We start from the raw sequence: 21035 nt of genomic DNA, 5'->3' as shown, positions 1-21035 counted from the left end.
CGACCTCCTCACGCAAGGCATTGACCTCATCACGTAACTCCCCTAACTCATCCCGTTGAGGTGGAGGTGGAGAACAGGGAGATAAACGTCGTGGCATCTTTACCGGTCGCCTATCTTGCGGTGATGGTGGAGAAGAGGCTCGATGATGTGACAGAATAGGTGATGGCTGTCATTGTGGAGGTGTATAGCTGGGTCGATCAGATGATGGCTCTGGGTGAGGTGATAGCTCTGGGCGAGGTGATGGCTCCCGAAGTGGAGGCTGCTCATCAACCGTTCCATCAAAAAAACGCTTACTAGCTTGCCACCAATCAGTGGCAAGCTCAGCTTCCGTGGGTGTCAGCCTCTGTAGAGGAGTGTTGGCCTCCTAACAATATAAAAGCTCAAACAAAGTTAAACGTGTACTACTAATAACTTGTTTATAAACATATGGTAGTATTTATGTTAACTTACATTATTTATTGTCGTATACCGTAGTAAATCTTCCCATTGCAAGGTCCGTTTCCTCTTCCAGGAAATAGCCCTGGGAATATCATTTGAAGTTTTTATTGCATATGTCTTCATGGCGGGAAAGGCCTCAAATATCCAAATCTACAAACAATATAATAACAAACATTAGTAATTGTTAAATAATTACTTATAATTTTGGAAACATCATATCAAAATTCTTACCTTAAAGGCCCAAATAAAGCCTGTCAAAGTGTATTTGGAACCATCGCCATGCAAACTTTTTCGATCATCCAAGGCAGACGATAACTTATTCCATGTAGCTTTCCATAAATACGAGCCCCACGAAAACAGGTTCCACGCATTTAGGTCTTCTACCAATTTGATTAGATCATTTGGAATAGGTTGTCTGGCCTCTCTGCCTAAAAAGCCGGCATGCAAAAGAATTAGAAGGCATACTCAGACAACGTCGACGTCATCCATCCGAGTAAAACCATCTTTATTATTCAAAATCTTGTCAGGTCTTCTACGTGTAGACTCGGCCTCTCCAGCTCAGGAAAAACCCGGGATAGCCATGATGGGCGGTAATGTGTCTAGTGTACCGACCTACATCATCGTGTCCGAAGCGTAGACCGTGATTAAGCAAAACTCCTCCCGCCCAAAACACGTATACGCCGGTGGAAAATCAAACCATATCTCTTCATCACGACGTTGTATAGTCTCTGGTAGATCGCTAGTCATGGTTTGAAGAAACAGGTGTGTCAACATCGCATCTCCACCGGGATGTTGTACTTTCAGCCATGGCCCGAAGCATGTATCCTCAAACATTTTTCTTTGTGCAGGTGAAAGCTTCGACGCAATTGTTTTGGCCAGGCTGACTTTATTTCTCAAGGTCAATTGAGCCGAATAAAAGTTCTACAAAAAAATAAACATACTAAATTAGATATACCAAAAACTACACTGTGAAGATATACCAAAAACAATAATAAACATAAATAGTAGTAGTTTATTCTTCAAACTTAAATATGCAACACTGTGAATTTCGTATTTGTCTTTGTTTTTTGGTTGAAGTAATGCAATTCATTCAAGTTTCAATTTGCAGAAGAAGAATAGTTTCTGAAAATGAAAATCGCAACACGAAAATGATTATCGCAACAAGAGAATCGCAACGCGAAACTAAAATCGCGTTGCGATTTGCATTTCGCGTTGCGATTCTTGGTTGATTTAATAAGCAATCTAAGTGAAATGGTTAATCTATTATTGAAATTACCAGTAAAATTATCATCATTTCAATATGAAAAACCTAATAATAATGCAAAAATTTCAAAAAGAAATTAAAAAAAACTAACCCTCGTTGGTTGATTTGGTTGATTTTCCATTTCTGATTGTGAGGATGGCTCTGAGAGATTTAGATAGACGGATTTCGCCGGAGATGGGGACGGATTTCGTCGGAGATGGGTGAGAGAGTGAGAGATGGAGATGGGACTGAGTTGTGATTTTAGGTTTTAGGTTATGAGTTGCGATTACGGGATATACTGTGGACAGTTCAGTGTTCCAATATATTAATATTCATGTTTGGAATTTAAAAATAAAATACTTGGCCAGGATACTAATGGCGCTTTGAAAATCGCATTGCGATTATGTATTATCGCGTTGCGAAAGTCAGTATTGCGTTGCGAAAGTAAGTATCTCGTTGCGATTTTTTATTATCGCATTGCGATAGTCAGTATCGCATTGCGATTTTCCCAATTCGCGTTGCGATTTACTTATTCGCATTGCGATTTTCCCAATTCGCGTTGCGATTTACTTATTCGCATTGCGAATTGGGAAAATCGCAACGATACTGTAGACCATCGCAACGCGATTTTCAACTATCGCATTGCGAAAATGCAACGCGAATTTGCGATAATGGAGATCGCGTTGCGAATTAGCGATCGCATTGCGATTTTGTTGGTCATTTTGGCAAATCCGGAAAAAGTTGGTTAAAATCGTATATTATATGAGATTTTTGGTCACTGAGGTTATTTTCTCTTTAAAATTTTGTAGTAATACATTTCTAGTTGAAAAGGAACAAATATTTATTTTTTAAATATATTTTTCCAATCTTTAAAAGGTGTAATTGACCAAAGTATGTATTTTTAGTTAAGATATCACGTAAGATAAATGCATATTTTGTTAAATGCATCTTTTAAAATACGCGATTAACATGACACATCTTTATCTTGTATAATAAAAATATATATTATTTTAATAAATAATATTTAAAGAATATTATTTTAATAAATAATTATAGATATGATAAAAATTAAATTAAAATAATTATATTTATTTATATTTTAATTGATTCATCAAATATCAGAACTTTTAGAGATCCATTAATTGTTTGAGTGATCAAAGATATTCATATTATCCCATCTTATATGAATTCAAATCTTAACATTAACCTTAAAATGCGATATTTTATGCCTAATCAAAAATTTTATAATGCAAAATAGTAGTAATAATTTGAATAGAATCATTAATATTGAACTTTAGGGAAAATAAAGAAAGATTGAACTTAATTTGGGCCATAATAAATAAAAGTCCAAACCCTTATTAGGCAGCCATGTGTTAAGTCGCAGAGGGCTACAAACACACACCACGTGTCCCTAATTTTTCCCACCGGCGAAGCAAAGTACTTCCTCATCCCCGAAGTCCCCTTCTCTTCGTTCATTTCGGATCTAATCTAGCAACCCCAAAGAGAGAGAAAATGGCGCTAGAATGGGTAGTACTTGGCTACGCCGCCGGTGCAGAAGCCATCATGGTACTCCTCCTCACACTCCCCGGCCTCGATGCTCTCCGTAAGGGCTTGATCGCCGTCACGCGTAGCCTCCTCAAACCCTTCATGACGGTCATCCCCTTTTGTCTCTTCCTTCTTATGGATATTTACTGGAAATACGAGACCCGGCCCAGCTGCGAAGCCGATTCTTGTACTCCTTCCGAGCATCTCCGTCACCAGAAATCCATCATGAAGAGCCAACGCAACGCGCTTCTCATCGCCGCCGCTCTTCTTTTCTATTGGCTTCTTTACTCCGTTACTCACCTTGTTGTTAGGGTCGAGCAGTTGAATCAGCGCCTCGAGAGGCTTAAGAATCGCGATTGAGTTAGATAAGTGCTTGATTTTGAGAATGGTTGTGTCTGGGCTAGTCCTTTGTTGTGACCCTTCTGTTTAGATATTTCCTATCTCATGTGTTTTTGGATAATTTGAAGGACTTTATTATGGAATGAGAACTATATGATTCTGTTGTTGAATATTTATTTTTCAAGTAGTAATTTGATGAGAGAAAATGTTTCGGTTTTGGTTAAAATTAATGCCTTAGTTATGATTTTATTTTTGTTCACCTTTCAGAGCAGATTTTTGAGTTGGAATTGAGGCTTTAGTAATTCCGGCATGCAATTTTTCTACTATTTGAACAAGTTTATTATCATCTGGGATCTGGGATTGTAGCTTCCATGGGTTTATTCATGCACTATTTATATTTTCAAGTTCAGTGCCTGCCATTTGTCTTGTTGAGCTAGTGTTAATTGAGACATGATTTTAGCCGAGACTGAAGTTTATAGATGTCTACTGATTATATCATCAATGATCTAAGCAATTTATTCTTATATGGATGGCCTTCTTTCGGCATTTCTTAGCTTTCATTTTAGTTTATGGCTTTGCCTTCTAGTATGTGTTTCTTAATCTATTTGTTTCATTAAAATTAATAGATGGTTTAGGATTTTGTTTCTCATAATTGAATTCTAGAAACTTTATTTTATCTAATTTTGCTGCTCAAACATAGCCTTTTCCTTCAGTACGTTGAAAGAAGTGGTCCCTCACCATAGGTGCACTATGTAAACTGATGTTAATTGTTTCATACAATCCGGGAAGTTATTTGACTTTCTTGTGATTTGGTTGATTTTACTCACTAATTCAATCTCCTGAAAAGATTTGATTAAGTTCTCATTTCTTTGCTCACTAATTTAATTCTTATTTTGATTTCTTATCACGTTAAACTTGGTGCGGTTTTTGATCTAGTTGGGATCTTGAGACATTTTCTTTTTGATAATCCAAATCAATTTGGTCGATCTTGTTACGCTGATCATTGATATGGAATGCAGATGTGGTTAGATCCTGAGTCTCTCTTTATTGGACTTGCATTCTCTTGATGACAATCGATATGTAGAGCTGAGTATCGAGTTAATCTTGTTTTCTGGTCAGTCCTATATAATTCCTATGGGTTTATTTGATCCTACAGTTGGTGTAATTTTCAAGTTTTGTTGTTTTGAATATTGGTTTTAGGCTTTGTTCTTTCCGGAGATAGATAGTGATACGATATTGGTTTGTTTCGGTGTATTTGTCTCGAGCTTAGTTATACATTACTGGTTTGTTACCGGGATGAATTGAGGGGGTACCGGGAGTGCGATCGTACTTTGTATCTTTTATTAATGATATAATTTTGCATCCCTAAAACCTTTGAAAGTGGTACTCCTGACATAAAAGCACGTGTCCGTACATATTTCTGGAGGTCCTTTTGGTTTTCTATAGCTAGATCAAAGGATGGTTGGTTGTTGCACATATTTGAGACTTGTTAAGCATTGAAATTAGATGATCTCATGTCATCATAACTTTTGATTTTTTTTCTTTTCCATTTAATTGATTGTTAAGTATTGTGTTATAGGTGTTTTCGATAGTAATTTGGTGAGGTCGTTTGCTTACTTCATCAACATTGTTGTATATGTTCATTTTAATTGTTAGTTTTGTTATTCATTATTAAAGTGTATGATGTGAAAAGTGAAGAGTATGGTTCTTTAACATTTAATGTATTTTTATTAATGTTATTTAATAAAAAGACATCTAAACCTTTTGTTTTCTTATTTTCCCCTTGTGTATCCGCCCGTAATTATCAATATCATCTTTTAATTTTAAAACTATTTCCATCATTTTAAAAGTTTGATTTAAATTAGATTAATTAAATATTTTTCAATTTATTCCTGTTTTCTCATAACAATGCATATTTCTAATCTCAATTTTCGAACTTCAATTAGACTCTAGATTTTAACATTCATTAACGATCACTTATGTATTTGTAATGCGTTTTAAACATGTTTATAGATTGTTCATTTGGTTTAAATTAAATTCAGTTAAAATATATATTTTTTTTGAATTAATCAATGATATTCGATCTATTGACCAACTCATCCAGATCGGGTACTACAGAGGCCAGGGCGATTCTCCCAATCTAGTTTGCTCCATTCGTAAACGTTAGGATTCGAACCCTAAACTTTGCTTAAGGGACCTAATGCCTCATCTCACTAGATCAACTGGTTGTTGGTAGATAAAATATATTTTAATTTGAGTATGGTATGAATAATTAAATTTAATTAATAATTTTTAAATATTAATAAATATATAGTTCATATATATTAATAATGGTTAAATATAATTTTTTTTATAAAATTTAGATATGTAACGTAAATAGTTTTGTAATTCTTCGTGTTTTGTAATTCTTCGTGATTTTTGTCAACAGAGCTTTTATAATTTAATTCGTTTCAAAAAAAACCTTTAGAATTTAATTTATTAAAATAAAAATATATATTACAAGTACAATTTAATAACAAAATTTATATATTTTTATTTTTTATGACTACCGATTTTCAATCTATTAATCAATTAATCCAAATCAGGTACTGCAGAGGCAAGTGCGACATTCCTAACTAAATTTACTCAATTTGCAAACGTCAAGATTCAAAATATTGACCTTAGTTAAGAGATCTAGTATCTCATCCCACTAGATTAACTGATTGTTGATATATATTTTTTTATTTTTAATAAATATATTAAAATAAGATAATATACATTGTTAATATATTAATATGTCGAATAATATTAAATTAAAAAATATTATTATCAGATGTATTCTTGTATTTAGGATCTTGTTAAGATTAAAATTCCATTCCAAAGTTCCTTAATCAGCGAGACATAGAGACGCGGTTGAACAATTTGCAGGTCAAGAGGAGACTTCCAATTCCATTCCAAAGTAGAACCGCCATTAGCATCTTCTTAGATCTGTTTGTTATCCCCTAGTACAAACAACATTTTCTGATCTTACCAGGTAAGTAAACTCATCGCAAATATTTTTCCCCTTTTCATTTAACTGCTGCCAAGCTGCTTTATCTTGTACGTCAGTTTACTTCCTTTGGTATCCCCTTTTCTGTGTTCTTGATTTTCGATCTATATCACTGTTCAGATTGTAGCTTTCAAGCTAAGACATAATACCCAGACAGCAATAATGGCTGAGATGAAAGACAAATTGAAAGGATTCATGAAGAAAGTCAACACCCAATTCTCATCGTCTTCTTCTTCATCATCTGGTAAATTCAAGGGCCAAGGTAGAGTCTTGGGTTCCTCTTCTTCTGGTCCCGTTAATAACCCCGTCCTTACCCGTCCCACTCAATCTCCAAAGCCCACCCCTTCTCCTTCCTCTTCCAATTCTAAGCCTGTTCTACCTTCAAAACCACCAAGTTTTGATCAAAATAAGCCCAGTTCTGCCCATTATCCCGAACCTACTCACAAAACGGGAAGTGGGTTTGATCCTTTCGATTCATTTATGACTTCTAGCAAGGTATCCAAAAATGGGTTCACTTTAAATGTGTTTGAGTGTCCGATTTGCGGCGCTTCTTATAGGTCCGAAGAGGAGGTGTCTATACATGTAGAAACTTGTGTCGATACTAATTCATCGGATAGGAAAGGGAGTGATGGTGATTCAGGATCCAATGAGAAAGGGTTGAAAGAGTCTAGAAGTGATTAGAGGTCTGCGTTGGTTCATTTCTTTCAAGTAAGCCACCAGAAGGGTCAATTGAGGTGGTTCTCAAGTTGCTGAGGAACATAGTGAAGGAACCTGGGAATGACAAGTTTTGGAAGATTCGGATGGGTAATCCGAAGATAAGGGAAGCAATTGGTGAGGTAGCAGGAGGAGTCGAACTGTTGGAGCTTGTTGGATTTGAATTGAAGGAGGAAGGAGGGGAAATGTGGGCAGTCATGGAAGTTCCTAAAGAGGAACTTATTAGTTTGATCAATAAGGTAATAATGTTGTTGGAACCAGGAAAGATGGAACAATTCAAGAAAAGTGAAAATATTCCCCCTGCATCTCCTGGTGAGAAAGAGGAAAGTGTTGAGCCAAAGAAGATAGACAGAAAGGTAACTGGATTGTTGCAGATATTTCTATTATTTAATCAAATCCCCCCACTTCCTATTTTTATGTGTTTGCTAGTGTATTTATACTTATAATCCTTTACTATTCATTTTGATATCTTGTTTTAAATCTTGACTAGGATGAAATTATAAACCGTTATTTACTCTTTACATGGTGCGACTGACTGCTGCATATTCACAATGTAGAGAGAAGTAGATGAGAAATACAGGCAAACCCTGAACTTTAAATATGACTAGATGCTATACTGTGTGTGTGTTTGTAGATTTCGGTTTACATGGCACTAGTGGCTGCTGTGATAATATGTGTGTACATATATAAGGTTACAATTGGACGCGAGAATGAACCTAGTGGATATGTGTGTTTAAGTTTTCAGTTTACATGGTGCGACTGACTGCTGACAAATATAATATATAAGGTTACAATTAAATGCAAAATTTCAGTCTATTTACAATGGATCTAGTGTATCGTCGTCGTATTTTGTTCATACAGACAGGAACATGATGAAATAATTGGTTAATGTGGTCCTCTGGAAGGGCTCTTGTCAAATAATAACTTCTTTGATCCAGAAATGTTTTCAATAGATTACCTTGATGTTATGTATGTATGAGATCCCGGTCCTGCTACACTTCTGGAATGTTACTAAAAGAGTGAATGATGCTTTTTGTCTGTGGTTGGTGTAAATTGGACTTTACCAAATAGTTGAACATTACTTTCTTTTTGATCATTTCATTCTTGCAAACTTGCTCATTTTACTCGCTCTTCTCCTTTTTATCTTGTAGAGTGTTCATATTCAGTGATTTTGGACAATTTTATCATGATATTAGATGTTCACCAGTCTCTCATTCTTCTTAATACATTCAATTCATTCTTATATATTTTATTAGGTCTTGCAGCATATCCCTAACTCAGAACATGGATTTTGTTTTGTAGATCCGAGTCTTTTTCTCTGTTCCTGAGAGTGTAGCAGCAAAAATTGAGCTACCAGATTCTTTCTATAACCTGTCAACTGAAGAGGTGAGAGAGAAGCGGAGATGAGAAAGAAAAAGATTGCTGAATCCCAGCTATTAATCCCTAAATCTTACAAGGAAAAGCGGGCAAAAGCAGCTAGGAGAAGGTATAGAAGAACAATCATTCGCATCCAGTTTCCTGATGGAGTGGTGCTTCAAGGTGAATTTGCTCCTTGGGAGCCAACTAGTGCCCTTTACGAGGTTAGTTCTCTTTGTCTAGTTATTCATATTACTCCCTATCAGTTTCTTTAATATAGTGAAAATCACTTTTCATAATTAAACAAATTTTAAGGCCTTATTTCATATTAGGTGTGTGTCGGCTCTGCTTATGATCTTGTTCATAGTCTTAATTTCCCACTGACATAATCTTTCAAGGAGGATACATTTGTTATTATTTAACAGAGAACATTGGACTAGTTAGTTGTTGCAGCATATACGAACTTTTTCCTTTTCACATTATCCATATGAAGTCTTTTTTGGTTGTATTCCGCAAAAATGTTTTAAGTTTTAGCATGTTTTTGGGATCCTAGAATGATGACTAGTCTAGTCTGCGTTATTGTTGAATGTTATTTTGCACCAAATGCCTTGATGTCCTCCTGCGGAATTAACATGTTTACCATTTTTGTTTTGAGATTGTGGTGTTTGGTCTTATCCCCACACATTTCGAGGGTAGTGGTATTCCTTGATGTCTTTTATGGCTTTCACTATGGATGACATCACCTGATCCACTCAACAGATTTCAAGATAACCTGCTCGAAACCGTAGAGTTATACTTTTGTTTTGAAAAGTGGGAGTAGGGAGGAGCAAGGCTGTTTTAATAAATGTATGCTTCATCTTGTCCCGTTACCATCCTAGTTAGAATGTGAAATGATTTATGCTCTTTCTGGTCTTTAGTTTGTGAGCTCAGCACTGAAGGAACCCTGCCTGGAGTTCGAGCTGTTGGATCCCGTAGTGGTTAGAAGACGGGTAATCCCTTCGTTTCCAGCAACAGGGGAGAAAGCCAGGACGCTAGAGGAAGAAGATTTGGTTCCCTCAGCACTAGTGAAGTTCAAGCCTGTTGAAACAGACTCCATCGTTTTCACAGGGCTTTGTAATGAGCTCCTGGAGATCAGTGAACCTCTTGAGTCATCTGCTCCAGCGTAAGCTTTGACCAACATTTCTGTATTTCTTGGGAAAATATAGTATTATTGAAATTATATAAATTGCTCATAAAGCTGCTAAATTGATTTTTGCCCACTTTGTACATCAGTTATTGGAGTTTTGCCAAAAAAAAAAACTGTAGATTGCACTTGTGTTGTAATAATGAATTCGATTCTCAATATTACTGAACTTTGTAGAGATATAATTTTGGTATACACAATTGGTGTATTTTGTCAAACACTACATATAATATAATGTTGGTATTTGAAATATTATATTTTGGTTTAGGTATAATATTAAAAGAGAAAATAACTTCAGTAACCGAAAATGTCTTATAATGTACGATTTTAACCAACTTTTTTTAGATTTGCGAAAATGACCAACAAATTCACAACGCGATCTCAAATTCGCAACACAGGTTCTAAAATTGCAACGCGAATAGATAAATCGCAACGCGAATAGGTAAATCGCAACGCTATTTTCTAAATTCGTAACGTGAATAGTTAAATCGCAATGCGAATATGTAAATCGCAACACAGAAGTCAAATTCGTAACACGGAATTTCAAATTCGCAACGCGAATTTATTTTTCATAACACAAGTTTCCTTTTCGCAACAAGATTTTCTAAATCGCAACACGAATTTTGATTTCGCAACTCGATTTTTGAATTCACAATACGAATTTTAATTTCGTAACAGCTTTTATTTTCGCAACACAAATGTTTTGGGTATATAAACTACGCAGCAACAACAACTCATAACCTAAATCCTTAAATCGCAACTCATTTCATTTTCATCTATCACTCTCTCCGGCGACATCCGTTCCAATATCCAACGACATCCTTCCCTATCTTTATTTTTTTTACATAATTTTATTTTTATATAATTTTTCAATGATTTCTCTCCCAAATTATCAACTATCAACTTAATAAAGATATGTTTTTCTCGAAGTTAGTGATGATATCTAGTTTATAGCTCGTTTGTTTAGTAAATTAATTTACAATTTGTAGAATGAAATCACCTAATGTTGATCATGTTTGGATAGATTTGTGTTTTGGAGGGTTATGGGAGAATGTTCATGGTGTTTTACAATATATGCCTTTACTCATGAATCTTCAACTAAAACTGTCATTAAAAAAGTTAACTTATGAAACTCTTATGTTATGTGTTGCAAAGAAATTGAATTTAGAGCCTCTAAGTGGATTTAGGCTATCTTATCAGAAAAAGGTAAAGTTTATTTGTTAACCGACAATGAAGATGTTGAACGATTCATTGCTTACATTAGTGTTTTGCAAGATGATGTTACATTGTATGTCGTTGAACCTAGAAGTAGTGAAGTTGGGTCACTAGTGGGTAGTAATCAACTAAGTGCTTCAACCCCAGTTTATGGTGCTCACAATGTACAACGTTGTTATCAACCTTAAAATTTAATGGTCCCACCACAATTTCATCACCAAGAAAATTTTGTTTCACCACATTTCCAATACCAAACACAATATCAAACACAATATCAAAACACACTACCTTTCCCTAATCCAAATCCTAATCAACTTTCAGCACCAAATTCCGGTTTTTGTATTGACCAGTTAAACGATGATGAGCCAACAGAAAAAATTGTGAGTACTAGTCAGTATTCGAAATTTGATCTTGGTCAATACCCGGACTTTGATCTTGGTCAATACTCGGATTTTGATGATGTTTTAGAAGAAGAAACAGACCCTGCGTGTAATGATTTTGATATTGGTCAATACCCGAATTTTGATGATGAAATAGTCGTTGCCTCCGAAGATGTTGTTGATGATAATGAGGATGAAGTTACGACTGTGAATGAACATGTTGAACATCCATTCTGTAATTCATATAACCCTGAAAAAAAGAAGAAGAAGAAGAAGTCCCCGGAGAAAAGAAAAAGAAGAAAATGTCACAGGAGTATAACTGGAATATGCTAGAATTACTTCAGATACCGGAAGAAGAGTTGGTAAAGATAGCAGTTGATTGTTACACAAAAGTTATTCGTATCAAGAAAGATGATTGTTTTGATACAAAGGAAGACATGAAGATAGCGTTGTATACGAAATGTGTGGAAGATGGCTATCAACTTAAAGTTAACAAATCAAGCAAAGATCGTTTCAAAACAAAGTGTATGATTGACAAAAACTGTACGTAGCGTATGATTACAAAGAGGATAAAAGATTACGAAATGTTTCAAGTTAGGACTTTTATTGATAAACATACTGTTCAAGAACCCAAGTTTTTCCTCACCATAGACAGGAAAACAAAAAGGTTTTGGGTGGTTTTATGGCTGAGTTAATGTTTTTGAATGGCAGGGTATATCGGGGACATGAAATTATGACTGACATGAATGTTCGGTTCAAGATTAGTATCTCATATTCTCAAGCTTGGAGAGCCAAATGTTATTCCTTGGAATTGTTGAGGGGGTCGCCAGAAGCATCGTTTGCCCAACTGCCGGCTTATTGTCACAATTTAAAGCTGAAAAATCCTAGGTCGGTAACTCATATCAAACAGATAGAGATGGATTCTTTGAGTTACTGTTTATCGCCATTAGTGCTGCGGTTAGTAAATCAATATAATTTTGTTGAGTCATTTTTGTTAGTTACATGCATATCACATTTAAATGAGTATATTTCCTGTGTATATTATTTTGTAGATTTGTTCATTTATTACTTGCATGCGCCTAGTTATTATAGTTGACGGAGCACATTTGAAAGGTCGATACCTTGGAATAAACTTATTAGCAGGAGCCATGGATGCTAACAATGGGATACTGTCAATAGCTTACGGGGTTGGCAAATTTGAAACCTCTGATTCATGGACATGGTTTATGTGGCATCTTAGGGATTGCATAGGTTCTATTAGCAATCCGACAATCATATTCGATAGGGCAAACTCAATTGACAACGCTGTTAGAAGGTGTTTTCCAGATGCTTTTCATGGACTTTGTGGTGTTCATTTGTATAGAAATCTAAAATCAAGGTCTGCTGGTATAAAAAATACAAATGGACATACTGGAAGGCTGTAAAAGCTTATCGGGAAGTGGATTTTAATAAGCATATAAATTGTTTAAGACGTGTTTTGCCTCAATGTGCTCAAACACTAGAAGATGTCGGGTTTGAAAGATGGTCAAGAGTACATCAACTTGGAGCAAGGTATGGTTTCATGACGTCTAACAGTGCAGAATCAATCAACGCTCTAAGTCGTCATTCACAAAAATTACCCATTACTATGTTAATGAAGTTTTTTTGAGCCTCTATTCAACAGTGTTACTACAAGAAAAGAAACCATACATGTATTATTTCTTTAAATTCGTAACTTATAATATTTAATTTAAATATTTTACTAAGTATTATTTATTTAAATTTACAGAAATATTAGAACGTCGTGTTACACCATGGACTGAAAAAAGATAACGAAACGTGTTGTGAAGCCAACTTCATGGAGAGTTAAATCATGTTCAAACACTTTGTTTGAAGTATTGGATAATAACTTAAATGGGCTTGTCGATCTAAATGCAAAGAGTGTAGTTGTATGAAATGGCAAACATCTGGTTATCCGTGTGGCCATGTTATAAAAGTTTCTCTTCATCTAAACCAAGATGATTCAAGCGCATACGCTATAGATTTCTACACTACAGAAGTATATCGACAGACTTATGCCGATATTGTCTACCCTATTCCACATCCTTTTGAGTGGGACATACCAGATGACTTACAAACAGTTTTGCCACCAGTCATGGACAGCAGGCTACCTGGCCGACCAAAAAATCATGATCGTATACACTCTAAGGGTGAAGATAAGAGGATATCAACATGTAGTCGGTGCAAGGAAAGTGGTCATACAAGGTGACCAGTGGATCACCAGTGCCATCACAATCCTCTTTTCCTCGAGCAAAATATGGATCCTCATCAAAATCCAAAGCTCATATGGTGCCAAGCAAAAGGAAATCAAAATCGCAATCAAAATCAAAATCCCAATCACAACCGACTTCACCTTTTGGGATTTATTAACTTAGTTGAAACGTTGTATTATGTTTTTATGTGTGAATGCATACATTTTCAGTTAGACATACATTAGTAACTTGAGTTTGAACATTGCTATGATCTGTTCAGTTGTTATCACTTATCAGATTGTTGTCTATTATCTTTTTGAAGGTGTTTTCCTTGAATTCGTAATGCGAAAGTTAAATTCGCGAAGGTGTTTAATTGATTTGTTGTTTAATTTCACTCTGCATTATGTTGAAGGCAAAAAAGACTAGAAGGTACACTTTCGCAATGCGAATTTGACTTTCGTATTGCGAATTTGACTTCTGGTATTTTTTGCCTTCAACATAATGCAGAGTGAAAATAAAAAACAAATCAATTAAACACAAAAAATAATTTTTATTTCTTATTTACACTTATCAGATTGTTGTCTGTTATCTTTTTGAAGGTGTTTTCATTGAATTCACAACGCGAAAGTCAAAATCGCAACATGAAAGTCAAAATCGCAACGTAAATTTGACTTTCGCGTTACGATTTTGACTTTTGCGTTGCGATTTTGACTTTCGCATTGCGAAAGTGTACCTTCTTGTCTGTTTTGCCTTCAACATAATGCAGAGTGAAATTAAACAACAAATCAATTAAACAAAAAAACAATTCTTATTTCTTATTTACACTTATCAGATTGTTGTCTGTTATCTTTTTGACGGTGTTTTCCTTGAATTCGCAACGCGAAAATCAAATTCACAACGCGAAAGTGTACATTCTGGTCTTTTTTGCCTTCAACATAATGCATAGTGAAATTAAACAACAAATCAATTAAACAAAAAAAAACATTATTTCTTATTTACACTTATCAGATTGTTGTCTGTTATCTTTTTGAAGGTGTTTTCCTTGAATTTGCAACGCGAAAGTGTACCTTTTGGTATTTTTTGCCTTCAACATAATGCAGAGTAAAATTAAACAACAAATCAATTAAACAAAAAAAAAACAATTCTTATTTCTTATTTACACTTATCAGATTGTTGTCTGTTATCTTTTTGAATGTGTTTTCCTTGAATTCGCAACGCGAAAGTCAAATCGCAATGCGAATTTGACTTTCGCGTTGCGATTTGTACCTTCAACAGGTCTTTTTTGCCTTCAAATAATGTAGATTGAAATTTTCTTAAACAACAAATCAACTTTTACAAATCGATTAAACAAGCAAAAAACAATTCTTATTTACACATCTAAAAAAAACAAATCAACAACAAATTTAACGTCGGGCAACTGGTTGTTTATGCACAAATACATCAATTTCACGTAGCTCACTTCAGGATCATGATTAACTTGCAGAAACCAAACATTTGCTCAAACAACACTTTCTACACAGCTAAAACCAAAAAACAACAAATTATTGAATTCTAGGTACTTAACCAAACATTTTCAATTCAACAAAGAGTATATATGCTAACAACACTTGCTCAAACTTACCAATTGTTTATGCACACTTTTAGCACGCGGATGCAGGTAGGCAGTGTCTCGCATATATCGCTCTAGCCATAAAATACCGAAACCACAAGCCTACTGCACGTCTATCTCTATCTGTGGGAGGTAGAAACTGTTTACTTCCTGTCGTCAAACGTTCCAAGCACATACATACGAGAGGACCACAATCCCCTCTGGCTCCCTGCGATTGTTGTGGCGCGGTCTCGTCTCTGATCATTGTAACTTTGAACTTCTTTGGCTTCTTGTTTCCAGAATTAGTCCAATAATCAATCGCATCCAAGTATTTAGCCAAATGAGCGCTCCATACCTTACAAATAATATCTCTCAAATTAGACAATGATATGTAATTCAACATGCTTTCATATACCATTGTCTTCAGGGATGGGAGCTGAAGCTCGACGAGAAGCCAATGACGACGTTCCAAAATAGGGATAAACATCTGCAATCATAAATAATAATTCAATTGCGCACATCAAAAATTTATTTATGAACACCTTTAAAATATTTAAAAATAAATACTAACCTTATCGACCTCCCACTACGCAGGATAAGGTTTAGCTTTTCCATTACCCAACACATATGAAGTGTCTCTCTGATCCTTCAAGTGAGCTACGTGAAAAGACGTTGGCATAATAGTCCATCGCATATTTTTTATTTTCTTCAATTTCCTTATTATCAGAAGAAGTGACACCCATGCATCAATATGTTGCTTTATAAAAAATACATATATTAGTGAATTTCATAAATTTAAAAAAAATAATCAAAATGCAATATAAGAAGAATATAAGACTTACCCCCTTCGAAATAACCATTGTCTTCAACCCCTAATAACACACCCCACCAAGACTGATCAAGAAAAAAAATGCATATCATCGTCGAGTTTGCATATGTCAGCGTAACACCCCTGGCTCCGCTCATGTAGATAGAAATCAATTGCGTTCTTATCCCAAAGGGTATTATCTAGAATTGTGTCCGGTAGTGTTCTCCTCTCCACTTCAGATACCGGAATGGTACTGACCGGTAACTCATACGAAAGCCAACTCTCATCTATCATGTTGGGCATGTGAGGGGGTTTATCAATATGTCGACATATTATGCCATGTGAATCGGGCTCTTGAACGGTGGGAGGGACCTCTTGAACGATGACAGTGGCCTCTTGAACGGTGAGAGGGGCCTCTTGAAGGATGATAGGGGCCTCTTGAACGATAGGAGACGCCTCTTGAACGATGACAGGTGAATCATGCTTCTTCTTACGGAGTCTTGGCACTATTGGGGTGAACGGAGACATAATGACACGTACACGACGTCTAATGCGTGAACCCCGTCGTGCAAGAAAAACCCGACGTAAAGCATCTACCTTATCGGACCGCTAAAAATAAATTAATACATAAATTAGTAAATAAACAAATAAATAATGTCGAAAAAAGGTTATTTGCATTTTTAGTATAGTATTAAACAAACTTACCTCATTGCGTAGAGTATGAACCTTATTCTGCAACGATGCAACAATCTCACGTAGAGCTGTCACCTCATCACGTAAAGTAGATACCTCACCATGTAAAGCAACATTATCGTCGCATAAAACCTCTACCTCACCACGTAAATACCGTACCTCATCACGCCATGCACCATTGTCTTCACGTAAAGTACCGACCTCCTCACGCAAAGCATTGACCTCATCACATAACTCCCCTAACTCATCCCATTGAGGTGGAGAACAGGGATATAAATATCGTGGCATCTTTGTCGGTCGCATATCATGAAGTGATGGTGGAGAAGAGGCTCGATGATGTGATGGAATAGGTGATGGCTCTCGTTGTGGAGGTGATGGCTCTAGGTGTCGAGCTGTAGAATCGGCTCGATCAGGTGATGGCTCTCGAAGTGGGGGGTGCTATTCATCCGTGCTATCAAAAAAAGCTTACTAGCTTGCCACCAATTAGTGGCAAGCTCAGCCTCTATGGGTGTCAGCCTCTGTGATAGATAGTTGGTCTCCTAACAATATAAAAGCTCAAACAAAGTTAAACGTCTACTAGTAATAAGTTGCTTATATATGGTAGTATTTGTGTTAACTTACATCATTCATCGTCGTATATGGTAGTAACTCTTCCCAATCCAACCGCCAGATCCTCATCCAGGAAATAACCCTTGGAATATCATTTGATTTTTTGATTGCATATGTCCGCATGCTGGGAAAAGCCTCAAATATCCAAATGTACAAACAATATAATACACAAACATTAGTAGATGTTAAATATAATTTTGGAAACATTATATAGAAATTCTTACCTTAAAGGCCCAAATAAAGCCTGCCAAAGTGTATTTGGAATCATGGCCACGCAAATTTTTTCGGTCCTCAAAGGCAGACGACAACTTTTTCCAGGTAGCTTTCCATAGATATGAACCCCACGGAAACACGTTCCATGCATTTAGGTCATCTACCAATAATATTAGGTCCTCAGAAATAGGTTGTCTGCCCTCTTTGCCTAAAAAGCTGGCATGCAAAAGTAATAAAAGGCATACTCGGACAATATCGAGGTCATCAATGCAGTAAAACCATATTTAAGAAGTAGTCTTTTCAATTCGTCGACGTGTAAATTGGGATTCACCTTTTCCAGCTCAGGAAAAACCCAATATAACCATCATGGGCGGGCGATATGACTAGTGTATTGACCTACTTCATCGTGTCCAAAGCGTAGACCAGTGATTAAGCAAAACTCCTCCCGCCCAAAACAAGTATACGCCGGTGGAAAATGAAATCATATCTCTTCATCACCACGTTGTATCCTCTTGGGTAGATCGTTAGTCATGGTCTGAAGAAACAAATGGGTCAACATAACATCTCCACCTGTATGTTGTACTTTCAGCCATGGCCCGAAGCAAGTATCCTCTAACAATTTCTTTGTACAGGTATAAGTGTCTTAGCAATTGTAGTGGCTAGGCTTAATTTATTCATTCGAGTCAATGAAGCCGAAAAAAATTCCTAACAAAAACAATAATAACATACCAAGTTAGATATACCAAAAACATACACTATAAACAGACATGATATTAAACAGTGAAAACAAAGCCAAATATGTTTCAAACTAGCACGGTATTCACCCAAGTCATTATTCTATCATAGTTCACTTATATAAACATTTAAAATGACAACATATAAACATTTAAAAGGGCATCATATAACATTCCAGAAGTAAACACTTATATAAACATTTAAAAGGACATCATATAGGTTTAGTGCAGGTTCAAGGACAACATAAAGAGTAGTATTTTATTCTTGAAACTTAAATTTGCAACACTGTGAAGTTAGTATTTGTCTTTGTTTTTTGGTTGAAGTAATGCAATTCATTCAAGTTTCAATTTGCAGAAGAAGAGTAGTTTCTGAAACTTAAATCGCAACGCAAAAATAAAAATCGCAACGCTAATTTCATTTTCGCAACGTTGCGATTTTTATTTTCGCGTTGCGATTTTCATTTTCGTGTTGCGAATTTAAGTTTCAAAAACTATTCTTCTACAAATTGAAACTTGAATGAATTTCATTACTTCAACCAAAAGACAAAACAAAGGCAAATACTAACTTCACAGGGTTAAAGACAAAACAATGACAAAAACCGAATGAATTTACTAAGCAATCTAAGTGAAATGCTTAATCTATTATTGAAATTACCAGTGAATTTATCATCAATTTAACTATGAAAAATCTAATAATAATACAAAAATTTCAAAATAAAAATAATTAAAACAACTAACCCTCGGTGGTTGATTTTCCATTTGTGACCGTGAATGGTTGTGAGGGTGGCTCTGAGAGATGGAGATAGAGGGGGTCACCGGATATGTGGACGGATTTTGTCGAAGATGGGGACGGATGTCGCCGTAGAGAGTGAGATATGGAGATGGGACTGAGTTGTGATTTAGGGTTTTAGGTTATGATTTGTGATTATATTGTTTATATTTGTGTTGCGAAATTAATATTGTGTTTTGAATTTGAAAATAAAATTCGCGTTGCGATTTTGGAACCTGTGTTGCGAAATTGGACTTCGCGTTGCGAATTTGTTGTTGATTTTCGCAAATCCAAAAAAGTTGGTTAAAATCGTATATTATAAGGCATTTTCGGTCACTGAAGTTATTTTCTCATATTAAAATTAGTCTCCAACTCTCCATTGTCTAATTGTTAATTTGGTCTTTATTTTTTTGAGTACTTTAATCTTTAACGTTACAGTTTTGGTTAAAATAATCTTGTTAGATAACTATTATTAGTAGATTGACGGTCAACATATGTTGCTGACATGATATTTTCACACGTGTAAAATTGATAATATATTACATGTTATGTCACCTAAGATGATAACGTGACATGAATTATGTCATCTAAGATGATGACGTGATATGTAACACATTATTCAAGATGATGATGTGATTTGTATCACATTATTCATAATGATGATATGTATCACATCATCTAAGATGATGTGATAACAAATATTATGTTAATAATTAAATAAATATAAAAATATTACTTCAACAATATGAATTTATTTTTAATCAATGATTTTTGTTTAACATATATCATTTTAATCAAAACTGAAAACATTGAAGATTGAACTATTTAGAAAATAAATTTAAAAAATTATCATTTAGACACATACTAGAGATTAATTTTATCATTATGTCTATATATCAATAGCTTACCTAGCATAACCTGTTATATTTAGTCTATCATTATTATACTAACTTTTTTATTAGAAGTCGTTAGTCTTATTAAAAAGTGAATAATATCCAAAATTACAATAAGAGTTTATAACTATCATCGTACACTAAATACATAATTTGGACATTTACCTATAACATTGAAACTAACCACTTTAGATCATATAAGGACCATAAACGGAAAAAGTTAAAAACTCAACCAAAATTCTCAAACAAAAAATAGATACACAAACAAATATGACTGCATCGGTAAATGATCAACAAAAGGAGATAAATCTATTGAAAGATCACTGAGAATCGCAAATCAAAATCAAGCGTTGTGAGAAACTAGTCACAAACGTAAAATCTTATATCCAAACTCATTTTGAACTTCGTGAGAAATTATTATACTAACTTTTTAAAACTATGGATATCATAATTTTCATTTTAATTATGAGAATTGACCAGCTGGCCATTAATGTTATCCATTGATTCAAGTCATGGTAGGGAAATTTTAAGGAGCCACAATGTAATTTAAAGCTAAAAATAGTGATTTTGGTACACAACTGAAAAATATGATAAAATCATAATATTTTAGGTTGAGTATAACCTAAAATGTTACATTTTTTCTAATATTTCGGTTGACAACCGAAAATGTTACATTCTTCGTAACATTTTAGGTTCAACCGAAAAGTTAGTAAAAAATATAACATTTTAGGTTGCACAACCTAAAATGTGTTATAATTTTTATCATATTTTGAGTTGTATCCCAAAGTCGTCATTTTTGTTAAAATAATGCCTCGTGTGTATTATTATTAAGCTAAACTTCAATATATAGTACACTGTACAAGCAATAATACAAGAACTAAAAAATAACTGCTTCTAAAAAACTCCTAACAACCTACTAACCAACTTCTAACAAACAAACTAATCATTTGCTATCTTAACACTCCCCCGCAAGTTGGTGGGTGGAAAACATTTGAAACCCCCAACTTGGCTGTCAGATACTCGTGTTGTTGTGCTCCAAGTGCCTTTGTCAAGATG

The 21035-nt window shown here is 34.9% G+C and overlaps 1 protein-coding gene and 1 pseudogene across 1 annotated transcript; both read left to right on the top strand.

The window, feature by feature from the left end:
• The first annotated feature begins 3104 nt into the window (after positions 1–3104).
• LOC120215354 lies at positions 3105–3737 on the top strand. The gene has a single exon (XM_039213074.1). The coding sequence runs from the start codon at positions 3194–3196 to the stop codon at positions 3584–3586; it is 393 nt and encodes a 130-aa protein (XP_039069005.1). The 5' UTR covers positions 3105–3193; the 3' UTR covers positions 3587–3737.
• Positions 3738–6449: 2712 nt separating this feature from the next.
• On the top strand, positions 6450–10004 carry LOC120215352 (annotated as a pseudogene).
• Positions 10005–21035: the final 11031 nt, after the last annotated feature.

Source organism: Hibiscus syriacus, unplaced genomic scaffold (assembly GCF_006381635.1).
Source record: "Hibiscus syriacus cultivar Baekdansim isolate YM2019G1 unplaced genomic scaffold, ASM638163v2 tig00110114_pilon, whole genome shotgun sequence".
NCBI lineage: Eukaryota > Viridiplantae > Streptophyta > Magnoliopsida > Malvales > Malvaceae > Hibiscus > Hibiscus syriacus.
Note: the sequence above shows the minus strand (reverse complement) of the source record. Positions and strands in the feature narration are given on the sequence as shown.